This window comes from Micropterus salmoides, unplaced genomic scaffold (genome assembly GCF_014851395.1).
Source record: "Micropterus salmoides isolate LMB-PRFRI ecotype aquatic unplaced genomic scaffold, ASM1485139v1 Ms_hic_scaffold_2, whole genome shotgun sequence".
NCBI lineage: Eukaryota > Metazoa > Chordata > Actinopteri > Centrarchiformes > Centrarchidae > Micropterus > Micropterus salmoides.
Genome location: NW_024041150.1, coordinates 45804240 through 45817478, shown reverse-complemented (window position 1 = coordinate 45817478; position 13239 = coordinate 45804240). Strand labels below are relative to the sequence as shown.

The 13239-nt window shown below is 42.5% G+C and overlaps 1 protein-coding gene across 1 annotated transcript in view; it reads right to left on the bottom strand.

The window, feature by feature from the left end:
- Positions 1-12698: 12698 nt before the first annotated feature.
- LOC119912006 overlaps positions 12699-13239 on the bottom strand; it is a 4252-nt gene continuing 3711 nt past the window's right edge. Inside the window, exon 8 of the mRNA XM_038730979.1 lies at positions 12699-13094. Within this exon, the coding sequence (XP_038586907.1) occupies positions 12699-13094 (396 nt within the window). The remainder of the gene's footprint in view (positions 13095-13239) is intronic.

Below are 13239 nucleotides of genomic sequence, written 5' to 3'. Positions count from 1 at the left end.
AACCCCTTGTATGTCAAGAATTGCTTTAATAGGTCTAGAATCATGTTTGCTTTTTAACCCCTTGCATGCCAATTGTTGTTAAATGAGATGTGACTTTTAATTGTAACTGATAGATGATATATAATTTTTATTAACTAAACGTCCACATAATTTGGGGTCAATCTGGTTAGGGTTAGGCAAGGGTGTAAAATGGTTAGGGTTAGGATAAGAGGTCGGGGCGTGGTTAGGATTAGGAAGGGTTAGGGTTAGGGGTTAGGAGGAGGGGAAAAGTCCCGGCTAACGAGTGTTAGCCAGACTGGTGCACGGTCCTGTGATGTGCCTTCAGAGTCCCCAGAAAGTGAAAAGCACCTCCAAACTCCACATTTTCCCTTGTAGCAGACACAAAAGTGCATTACCTCTGCGCTGGTTCAAAAAATTGGACTCCACGGGTCCTGTAGTTGTTGATTCTTTTATCCTTAATTCAGGCCGACTTGGTCCTGCTTCACTCTGCCTTGTTGCAACGTTTCGGAGGGCGGCTTGTCCTTCATCAGGCATAACAGAGTGGTATCTTTAAATGTCCTTTTCCTTAGGTTTCCCTTTAATTTGGTTCAAAAACGGTAAGTATTTTCCTTTTTTCCAGCTTGAGGTAAGTGTTTTCTTGCTCTTCTCTTCAGCTTGAGGCTTGTAATCAGAATAATATCTGCTAATTTTGTAATCTGCACCCTATTTGGGTGTCTGACGATTAAAATCCAATTTCTTAGTCTTCTCTTGCTTGAGGTTTCAGTTTTATATTTCCAGTGGGTCACAATAATCGCTGATGTTAAGTTTAGGTGTTGCAGCTAGGTAAGGATGTCCTCACTCTCCAGGGAAAGCTCCAGAATGACACACACGGCACTGGCTGGTTAGGAGGAGGGGAAAAGTCCCGGCTAACGAGTGTTAGCCAGACTGGTGCACGGTCCTGTGATGTGCCTTCAGAGTCCCCAGAAAGTGAAAAGCACCTCCAAAGGGTTAGGGAAGAAATTTTTGAAAGGGTTAGGGTTAGGGAAGAAATTTTTGAGGGTTAGGGTTAGGGTTAGGGAAGGGGAACTGAACCTGACCCCCATCACGATGGGTTAGGGAAGGGGAACTGAACCTGACCCCCATCACGATGGGAGACAGGAGGTGCACGGTCCTTCCCCCGGTAGTCCCTTCCCCCACGGTAAGAGAAGTGGTTTTGACGTCCGTCAAAACCTGTTCGTGGACGATCTTCATAGACCCCCTGTCCAGGGGGTCGGCGTCGTCCGCCGCGGCGAACCACGGTCCATCCGTCGCCATGAGTGAGACTCATGACTGAGTGGTCTTATTAAGCCCTCTATAAACTAAAAGCGAAAAAAAGGTTTTACTCTCTGAAATAACTGAAATTGTTTTTTTAAAAAATAAAACCGAAAAGATTCAAAATAACGGGAAAATTTATTTTTTTCGAACGAAAATTAAATTTAAGCTTTCTGTAAAAAAAGTAATTCTACTGTGTGTGCCCGTGCGCGACGTTTCGACCCCAATGGGTCTTCTTCAGGCTAAGGCACAATACAGGTAAGAAAAGAATGCTGAAACTGGCAGGCTGGCTGAGATGTTACCTCATGGAGAGTCAGAGTAAGAATGAAGGAAGGAGGAGGCCACTCCCCTCAATTTATAGTCTCCCGTGCTTGTCATTCTGCCTCATAGGAATTTGTCCGTTTTTTAACCCTTGGAGACTAATGAGTGTTTTATATTGAATTAAAATGAATTTGTTTTTAACCCCTTCTATTCTGGATTATGCCAATTAGAATTTTATAGTATTTTTAAGGCAGATTTAGTTGTATGCATTGTTACATCTATTAAATTACAAGTAGTTTTAAAAAAAATAGTCAATGATGTTGTTGGATGAATTGTTTGTTGTTGTAGGCCCATAGATGTTTTTTAAGGACTTATATCATGTGTTTTTAACCCTTTGCACACTGTTATTGTTTGGAATTATTACCGTTTAATTAGTGTTACTGATAGAATAACAATGAATTTGTTTTTAACCCCTTGTATGTCAATAATTGCTTTAATAGGTCTAGAATCATGTTTGCTTTTTAACCCCTTGCATGCCAATTGTTGTTAAATGAGATGTGACTTTTAATTTTAACTGATAGATGATATATAATTTTTATTAACTAAATGTCCACATAATTTGGGGTCAATCTGGTTAGGGTTAGGCAAGGGTGTAAAATGGTTAAGGTTAGGATAAGAGGTCGGGGCGTGGTTAGGATTAGGAATAGAATTCAGGGTAACTGTAGGAAAATTAAGGAAGATGGAGAAAAATTGGGAAGAGTGAGGAGGGAAAATTTGTGTTAGTCCTTCATTCCATGAACTGTAACTTTTTAACCTAATTGTCAGTCTAATTATATTTTTTGTTCAATCCTGATGGTTCTATTGTACTTAATAGGTAGATCCATTTTCTTTCAATTTTCTTTCTTTCAGTGTCCGTCCAAAAGGAATTGCTATGGATCCCTGCCACTCTAACAGCCAGCAAGCCATGGAAAATAAAATGTTTAACTATGGGGATCTGAGTTTCCTTTTTATTCCTGATATTATATCGGTGTTGTGTCATACGAGTTGAAATAGAATTCTTGGTCTCCCCAATGTATTGTATTCCACATTTGGAACAGAAAATAATGTAGATACAGTTTGAGGTATGAGGGCTAAACCTTTGTGGGATTTCAAAAATAGTCTTATTAACCCTGTTGCGTACAAATTTTAGGCTACAGAAATATTCAGGTGTAGAATTGATTTTTGGTTGTCGTATGGGTTTAAGTTTTGCACGTACCAAAAGGTCCTTTAGATTTTTGTTTTTCCTGTAGGCTGAAATTACTTGATGGTCCTGTAAGACCCCCAAATCTATCATTACTGATTTGAAATTGGTTTTCAGCCTATTGTTCAGAGAAGGGGAACTGAACCTGACCCCCATCACGATGGGAGACAGGAGGTGCACGGTCCTTCCCCCGGTAGTCCCTTCCCCCACGGTAAGAGAAGTGGTTTTGACGTCCGTCAAAACCTGTTCGTGGACGATCTTCATAGACCCCCTGTCCAGGGGGTCGGCGTCGTCCGCCGCGGCGAACCACGGTCCATCCGTCGCCATGAGTGAGACTCATGACTGAGTGGTCTTATTAAGCCCTCTATAAACTAAAAGCGAAAAAAAGGTTTTACTCTCTGAAATAACTGAAATTGTTTTTTTAAAAAATAAAACCGAAAAGATTCAAAATAACGGGAAAATTTATTTTTTTCGAACGAAAATTAAATTTAAGCTTTCTGTAAAAAAAGTAATTCTACTGTGTGTGCCCGTGCGCGACGTTTCGACCCCAATGGGTCTTCTTCAGGCTAAGGCACAATACAGGTAAGAAAAGAATGCTGAAACTGGCAGGCTGGCTGAGATGTTACCTCATGGAGAGTCAGAGTAAGAATGAAGGAAGGAGGAGGCCACTCCCCTCAATTTATAGTCTCCCGTGCTTGTCATTCTGCCTCATAGGAATTTGTCCGTTTTTTAACCCTTGGAGACTAATGAGTGTTTTATATTGAATTAAAATGAATTTGTTTTTAACCCCTTCTATTCTGGATTATGCCAATTAGAATTTTATAGTATTTTTAAGGCAGATTTAGTTGTATGCATTGTTACATCTATTGAATTACAAGTAGTTTTAAAAAATAGTCAATGATGTTGTTGGATGAATTGTTTGTTGTTGTAGGCCCATAGATGTTTTTTAAGGACTTATATCATGTGTTTTTAACCCTTTGCACACTGTTATTGTTTGGAATTATTACCGTTTAATTAGTGTTACTGATAGAATAACAATGAATTTGTTTTTAACCCCTTGTATGTCAATAATTGCTTTAATAGGTCTAGAATCATGTTTGCTTTTTAACCCCTTGCATGCCAATTGTTGTTAAATGAGATGTGACTTTTAATTTTAACTGATAGATGATATATAATTTTTATTAACTAAATGTCCACATAATTTGGGGTCAATCTGGTTAGGGTTAGGCAAGGGTGTAAAATGGTTAAGGTTAGGATAAGAGGTCGGGGCGTGGTTAGGATTAGGAATAGAAGGGTTAGGGTTAGGAGGAGGGGAAAAGTACTGGCTAACGACTTACGTAGCTTAGCGTTAGCCAGACTGGTGCACGGTCCTGTGATGTGCCTTCAGAGTCCCCAGAAAGTGAAAAACACCTCCCAACTCCACATTTCACCTTATAAAAGCCACAAAGGTGCATTACCTCTGCGCCGGTTCAAAAAATTGGACTCCACGGGTCCTGTAGCTGTTGATTCATTTATCTTTAATTCAGGCCGACTTGGTCCTGCTTCACTCTGCCTTGTTGCAACGTTTCGGAGGGCGGCTTGTCCTTCATCAGGCATGACAGAGTGGTATCTTTTAAATGTCCTTTTCCTTAGGTTTCCCTTTAATTTGGTTCAAAAACGGTAAGTATTTTCCTTTTTTCTAGCTTGAGGTAAGTGTTTTCTTGTTGTTCTCTTCAGCTTGAGGCCTGTAATCAGAATAATATCTGCTAATTTTGTAATCTGCACCCTATTTGGGTGTCTGACGATTAAAATCCAATTCACTTCTTAGCCTTCTCCTGCTTGAGAATTTTAAACTTCCAGTGGGTCACAATAATCACTGATGTTAAGTTTAGGTGTTGCAGCTAGGTAAGGATGTCCTCACTCACCAGGGAAAGCTCCAGAATGACACACACGGCACTGGCTGGTTAGGAGGAGGGGAAAAGTACTGGCTAACGACTTACGTAGCTTAGCGTTAGCCAGACTGGTGCACGGTCCTGTGATGTGCCTTCAGAGTCCCCAGAAAGTGAAAAACACCTCCCAACTCCACATTTCACCTTATAAAAGCCACAAAGGTGCATTACCTCTGCGCCGGTTCAAAAAATTGGACTCCACGGGTCCTGTAGCTGTTGATTCATTTATCTTTAATTCAGGCCGACTTGGTCCTGCTTCACTCTGCCTTGTTGCAACGTTTCGGAGGGCGGCTTGTCCTTCATCAGGCATGACAGAGTGGTATCTTTAAATGTCCTTTTCCTTAGGTTTCCCTTTAATTTGGTTCAAAAACGGTAAGTATTTTCCTTTTTTCTAGCTTGAGGTAAGTGTTTTCTTGTTGTTCTCTTCAGCTTGAGGCCTGTAATCAGAATAATATCTGCTAATTTTGTAATCTGCACCCTATTTGGGTGTCTGACGATTAAAATCCAATTCACTTCTTAGCCTTCTCCTGCTTGAGAATTTTAAACTTCCAGTGGGTCACAATAATCACTGATGTTAAGTTTAGGTGTTGCAGCTAGGTAAGGATGTCCTCACTCACCAGGGAAAGCTCCAGAATGACACACACGGCACTGGCTGGTTAGGAGGAGGGGAAAAGTACTGGCTAACGACTTACGTAGCTTAGCGTTAGCCAGACTGGTGCACGGTCCTGTGATGTGCCTTCAGAGTCCCAGAAAGTGAAAAACACCTCCCAACTCCACATTTCACCTTATAAAAGCCACAAAGGTGCATTACCTCTGCGCGGTTCAAAAAATTGGACTCCACGGGTCCTGTAGCTGTTGATTCATTTATCTTTAATTCAGGCCGACTTGGTCCTGCTTCACTCTGCCTTGTTGCAACGTTTCGGAGGGCGGCTTGTCCTTCATCAGGCATGACAGAGTGGTATCTTTTAAATGTCCTTTTCCTTAGGTTTCCCTTTAATTTGGTTCAAAAACGGTAAGTATTTTCCTTTTTTCTAGCTTGAGGTAAGTGTTTTCTTGTTGTTCTCTTCAGCTTGAGGCCTGTAATCAGAATAATATCTGCTAATTTTGTAATCTGCACCCTATTTGGGTGTCTGACGATTAAAATCCAATTCACTTCTTAGCCTTCTCCTGCTTGAGAATTTTAAATTTCCAGTGGGTCACAATAATCACTGATGTTAAGTTTAGGTGTTGCAGCTAGGTAAGGATGTCCTCACTCACCAGGGAAAGCTCCAGAATGACACACACGGCACTGGCTGGTTAGGAGGAGGGGAAAAGTACTGGCTAACGACTTACGTAGCTTAGCGTTAGCCAGACTGGTGCACGGTCCTGTGATGTGCCTTCAGAGTCCCCAGAAAGTGAAAAACACCTCCCAACTCCACATTTCACCTTATAAAAGCCACAAAGGTGCATTACCTCTGCGCCGGTTCAAAAAATTGGACTCCACGGGTCCTGTAGCTGTTGATTCATTTATCTTTAATTCAGGCCGACTTGGTCCTGCTTCACTCTGCCTTGTTGCAACGTTTCGGAGGGCGGCTTGTCCTTCATCAGGCATGACAGAGTGGTATCTTTTAAATGTCCTTTTCCTTAGGTTTCCCTTTAATTTGGTTCAAAAACGGTAAGTATTTTCCTTTTTTCTAGCTTGAGGTAAGTGTTTTCTTGTTGTTCTCTTCAGCTTGAGGCCTGTAATCAGAATAATATCTGCTAATTTTGTAATCTGCACCCTATTTGGGTGTCTGACGATTAAAATCCAATTCACTTCTTAGCCTTCTCCTGCTTGAGAATTTTAAATTTCCAGTGGGTCACAATAATCACTGATGTTAAGTTTAGGTGTTGCAGCTAGGTAAGGATGTCCTCACTCACCAGGGAAAGCTCCAGAATGACACACACGGCACTGGCTGGTTAGGAGGAGGGGAAAAGTACTGGCTAACGACTTACGTAGCTTAGCGTTAGCCAGACTGGTGCACGGTCCTGTGATGTGCCTTCAGAGTCCCCAGAAAGTGAAAAACACCTCCCAACTCCACATTTCACCTTATAAAAGCCACAAAGGTGCATTACCTCTGCGCTGGTTCAAAAAATTGGACTCCACGGGTCCTGTAGCTGTTGATTCATTTATCTTTAATTCAGGCCGACTTGGTCCTGCTTCACTCTGCCTTGTTGCAACGTTTCGGAGGGCGGCTTGTCCTTCATCAGGCATGACAGAGTGGTATCTTTTAAATGTCCTTTTCCTTAGGTTTCCCTTTAATTTGGTTCAAAAACGGTAAGTATTTTCCTTTTTTCTAGCTTGAGGTAAGTGTTTTCTTGTTGTTCTCTTCAGCTTGAGGCCTGTAATCAGAATAATATCTGCTAATTTTGTAATCTGCACCCTATTTGGGTGTCTGACGATTAAAATCCAATTCACTTCTTAGCCTTCTCCTGCTTGAGAATTTTAAATTTCCAGTGGGTCACAATAATCACTGATGTTAAGTTTAGGTGTTGCAGCTAGGTAAGGATGTCCTCACTCACCAGGGAAAGCTCCAGAATGACACACACGGCACTGGCTGGTTAGGAGGAGGGGAAAAGTACTGGCTAACGACTTACGTAGCTTAGCGTTAGCCAGACTGGTGCACGGTCCTGTGATGTGCCTTCAGAGTCCCCAGAAAGTGAAAAACACCTCCCAACTCCACATTTCACCTTATAAAAGCCACAAAGGTGCATTACCTCTGCGCTGGTTCAAAAAATTGGACTCCACGGGTCCTGTAGCTGTTGATTCATTTATCTTTAATTCAGGCCGACTTGGTCCTGCTTCACTCTGCCTTGTTGCAACGTTTCGGAGGGCGGCTTGTCCTTCATCAGGCATGACAGAGTGGTATCTTTTAAATGTCCTTTTCCTTAGGTTTCCCTTTAATTTGGTTCAAAAACGGTAAGTATTTTCCTTTTTTCTAGCTTGAGGTAAGTGTTTTCTTGTTGTTCTCTTCAGCTTGAGGCCTGTAATCAGAATAATATCTGCTAATTTTGTAATCTGCACCCTATTTGGGTGTCTGACGATTAAAATCCAATTCACTTCTTAGCCTTCTCCTGCTTGAGAATTTTAAATTTCCAGTGGGTCACAATAATCACTGATGTTAAGTTTAGGTGTTGCAGCTAGGTAAGGATGTCCTCACTCACCAGGGAAAGCTCCAGAATGACACACACGGCACTGGCTGGTTAGGAGGAGGGGAAAAGTACTGGCTAACGACTTACGTAGCTTAGCGTTAGCCAGACTGGTGCACGGTCCTGTGATGTGCCTTCAGAGTCCCCAGAAAGTGAAAAACACCTCCCAACTCCACATTTCACCTTATAAAAGCCACAAAGGTGCATTACCTCTGCGCCGGTTCAAAAAATTGGACTCCACGGGTCCTGTAGGGTTAGGGAAGGGGACTGTCTCCCTCCGAAACGGGAAGGAGGGTGCACGGTCCATCCAGCCCTCGGACCTCCCGTAACCCCGGTCCCAAGCAGGTTCACGGGCCCGCTGACGGCGTCTCCCGTAGCGGACCTCTGTCCATCCATACATATTTAAATGTATAAAAACTAACTCTAAAAAAACTAACTCCAAAAAAACTGACTCCAAAAAAAACAGCAAGAGAGAGTCTCTTTAAAATTGAATATATATTTATTTTCACAAAAAAGGAACTATTTACAGTAAACAAAAGTTGTGCAAAATAGACAACGTTTCGACCAGCAAAGGGTCTTCTTCAGGTCTTTTTTAGCACCCTGAACTCTCTCCTGATCTGTTGCTTGTGAGAGGTTTGAAGGAGAAATGAATTCTCCCTCTCCCCCCCCCTTCCACACTCACTCATGTGCCGGCTCCGCCCCCTTGTGGCCTCAAATTTCGTGTCCGGTCTTTTCCCCCAGTAAACCTTGTTTTTAACACAATTATAAACACAAAAAACTCTAAAATGATTTGAAACTTGTAATCCTGCTGGTGAGTATCCCTTTCATTATGTTTTAACAATTTTTAGTGGTTAAAGTCCATGTTAATAATAGTATAAATGTTTCGTGTCCTTGAAATCCAGTGCTGTTTTTAAGCATAAAAGGTAAGCCTTAAATTAATACCAAGTAAGTATAAAGGTAAGTATAAAAGTTGCAGTTAAAAGTAGGAAAAAGGTAAGTATTGCAATTCCAGCTGAGGTTGGGACTTTTTATCTTAAAAAATAAATGTAAATATTCTAAAGAACAAGTGTAAAGGATTAATTGCCAGCTATGTGAGGTTAGGGTTAGAATAACCGATAGGTTAGGAGTCAGGTAAGTATTGATGTTGCAGAGAAAAAAAAGGTAAGTATCAGGGATTAAAATGGCAAATATGGGGTTAAGGTTAAGGTTAGGATAACCGATAGGTTAGGGTTCAAAGAATAGTAGCTGTAGACAGTGAAGGTAAGTAATTGGTATATAACAGGTAAGTAATATGACATTAATTATATTTAACATTTAACCCAAATGGTTTCATTGTCCCCAATAAAAAAATCCACTGCCTTTCTCTCTTTTTTCTCTCCAAATCTGACCAAGTAATATTTCTCTGCAATCCAGCAATTCTCATAGACAATAAACCATGTTCTAAAAAGTGTTTCACCAGAAGTGTGTCCATTTCTTTCTTATTTCTGATGTTGTATCTGTGCTGAACCATACGTGTAGACAAAGAATTTTTGGTTTCACCCACATACTGAACATGACACATTGTGCAAAAAAAACATAAACACAATTCTTTGACCTAGGGCTAAATCCCTGTGAAATCCTGTGAATAGTTTTATTCTTATTATTCCTAACAAATTTTAATCTAGCAAACTGTGATTCCAACATCAATAATTTATCTCTGTTTAAGGATGGCAACTTTGCCTGAACCAGGATATCTCTTAGATTCCTATTTCTCCTATAGGCCGAAATCACCCTGGAGCCAGCCATTATGTTGCTCTGTCCTAATATGTCCTCAAAGTTGGATTTGAGTTTATTATTTAAGATCTTTCCAACCGAGGAGAACGTAGTTATCAGAGGAATTGAACTCCCATCCTCTCTCTCTTTCCTATTTTGGAAGGTCTTGAGGCAATTCCTCAAGAAGGACCTGGAGTACCTTCTCTTCCGTAAGAATTTAAATAAAATTCCAACTGCTTCCCAAAAATCTTCATCCCTGGTGCAGATCCGCTTGAATCGAAGAATTTGTGACTTGACAATGCCCTTAAAAGTGTGCTTAGGATGGAAACTGTCTTTATGAAGCAGTGCATGGGTATCTGTGCTTTTAAAAAACACTTTATATCCAATTTGGAATTACTGGTAAAATTTGGACCTTTAAAAACAGTAGTATCCAAAAAGTCAATTGACTGTTTGTTCAACTCTGTCTTCAGTTGAATGGAAGGATCATGGGAATTCAATACCTGTACAAATTGATCAAATTCCTGTTTAGATCCCACCCAAATTCCCCAAATGTCATCTAAATAGCGAAAATAATGCTGGCTTCTTATCGCCTTTTAAAAGGGCTTGACTCTCCCAATCCGCCATAAAAATGTTGGCATAAGCCGGGGCAAACTTCTTGCCCATAGCCGTCCCTTTAATCTGCAAGTAGTAATTTCCATTAAACATAAAATCATTTCTGGTTAGATTGATGACTAAAAGCTCCAAGAGCTCCTCATCTGGTCGTTTTGGGTCTGGGTATTTCTGAAAGATATTTTTTACACACTGGATGCCAGCTTCAATAGGAATGTTTGTATACAAATTGTTAACATCCATAGAAAAGAAGTAAAACTCAGATGGGATCCTCAGACTATGTACAATTTCCACAAAATGATAAGTGTCTCTCACATAGGCAGGGTGTTTTGTTGATAATGGGTTCAAATAATAATCCAGATATTCGGCTGTAAAATAAGTCTCACTCCCACAATCAGAGACAATTGGTCTCCCCGGCGGGACTTCAAATGGGACAGTCCACTTTTCAGGATCCTTATGGATCTTAGGCAATATGTAGAAGAGCCTTTCCCGAGGTTCTGCCTCTCCAATTAAATATCGTCTCTGTTTCCCATTAATAAATTTCTTCCGTTTTAAGGAATCTAGAATTTCATTAACCCTCGGGATTGTGTCTAAATAAATTGGTTTATCCAGTTTTTTATAGTAATTGGTGTCATTCAGTTGCCGCTCTACTTCAAATATTGATCTCTGCTTAATATCACCACAGCCGACCCTTTGTCGGCTGGCTTAATAACTATATGTTTAGTATCCCGTAGTTCCCGTAAAGCTCTAATTTCTAGTTGCGATGTGTTATCTTTTTCTAAAATGGGTTTATAATGTGCTTTAAGTGTGTTACAATCTGCCAAAATCAAATTTCTGACCTCTAGCGGCAACTGATCTAGTGGGGGTGTCCAATTTGAAATTCCCACAAACGGTAAAGCTTGTCCCCCACTTGAATTTTTAAAATAACTCGCCAATTTAATTGTCTGTGATAGTTTTGTATGTCCCATTGAAACTGTGATTTTTGATCCCTGCCTATATCTGCTGAAGAAATAAAAGATAAACCTTTGTTCAGGAGGTTATACTGCGGTTCAGAAAGTGTGAAATTTTTAGCCAAGTTTATCACATTCTCACCTTGAAAGGACCGCGGTCCTTCAACCCCCACCTGTACCAGACTTAGGGGGTCCTGGCATTTAAAAAGTCCATCCAATGGTCGAACATAGCTCTCCCAGTCTCCGCTGTCCAGTGTATGTCATCGTCCTGTTTGGAACTTCCTCTCAGGCAGGAGGGGGATGTAAGGCATGTTCCTCTCCAAATGTTCGTTGAGGATGCGGAGATTGTCCTGTTCCTCTTGGGGAAGAGCTGAAGAAAGTTAACTAGGGGGATCCAAATGTCTGCGTAGGGGAACTGGCGTTTAGTGGACCTCAGTGCCCCCTGCACACTCTTTATGGTGGTCTCCTTTGATTTATTGCCCCTGCCGTTGATGCCAAAGGACAGAATTATCTTCTCCACCACCAGGTCTTGCGGTGGCACAGTCTTCTCCATGAGAGCCTGTGCGTGACGGAAGTGGCTCCCTGGAAAGCTGTCAATTTGCAAGTCTTTGTTAAAATAGTCGGGAGACTCGAGAGATTAGAGTCCCCTATAATCAGCCATTTTCTTACCACCTCCAAACCCAGTCTGTCAGCTTCTTCTGGGTGTTGAGGTGTCTGTACACCTTGTACCTGCGTGGTCCTGGCTGTGTGAAGTGGTCAAACGAGTCCACAAACAGCTCGCCGTCTGTATGTGACTCCTCTCGGTGGACCTGAACCATACGTTCCCCCGAAGTCTGCGGGGTTGAGGCTCTAGCGTCCCCTCTCTCTCCTCAGCCTGGAGCTCATCGAAAAGAGCCTCCAATTCAGAATGTGTGGGAGTGTGAGTGGAGGCCTCCAAAACCCTCACCTCACTCCGGCTGGTCAGGCTGTGCATCCTGAAGAATACTGTCTTCAGTTGCAATCATCACCCTGGCCCTCCTACCATCCCTCTGCTTCTCTCTCCGATCGCGTGGGAGATGGACTGCTGGTTCAGGATCTGCTGCTGGTGATGGAGGATGATGCCAATCTGCTGGCTGTTCAGGTTGATGGTCCAGCTCAGTCATTGTGGCCGCCGTCCTCTTTCTTGTCGGCCCGTGGACCCTGAGTCTGGACCTGGACCGCAGCAACCGTCTGAAGTGGGCCCGGTGCTGGCCCCGGGTCATCGCCATCCAGCCGAGCAGTAATCAGGGCCTCAGCGTGGTCGATGACATCCTGAGAGATCCGTTAGGTTTCTTCGGGCCCAGCGTGCCGCCACCTGGAAGGCCGCCTTCCAGTCAGGGGTGAGGATACCAGTTAATTCCTCCAAAAATTCTTCCAAGCGATTTTCATAGTGTCCATGAGAATCAGGTAAGTAGTATGACCCCAGTTCTTTGCATTCCCATATATGAGGTCCGCGTGCGCTGTGATGGCTGGCTGGCTTTATCATGTTGGCAGGACCTCAACCATCCGGAAATCATCCTTGGCTCTGCTTTCCCAGGTTTCAGAGATACATTCTGCAGATGGTGGACCGTCTGACCACCGCGTGGATTTTGCGGACCAAGCGTCCAAACTGTGGGTCCGCAGGCTGGCGTCGCACGTCTTGTCCTCTGTCACGTGGAGGAAATCCCCTCCAAGCTGGCTGACGAACAGCATCCGCATAGGAGCGGTAACGGGGACCGGCGTACCGGGTGGCCCTCGGGGAGGCGCTGGCTGGTTGGGAAGGGGACTGTCTCCCTCCGAAACGGGAAGGAGGGTGCACGTCCATCCAGCCCTCGGACCTCCCGTAACCCCGGTCCCAAGCAGTTCACGGCCCGCTGACGGCGTCTCCCGTAGCGACCTCTGTCCATCCATACATATTAAATGTATAAAAAACTCTAAAAAAACTAACTCCAAAAACTGACTCCAAAAAAAAACAGCAAGAGAGAGTCTCTTTAAAATTGAATATATATTTTTTTCACAAAAAAAGGAACTATTTACAGTAAAC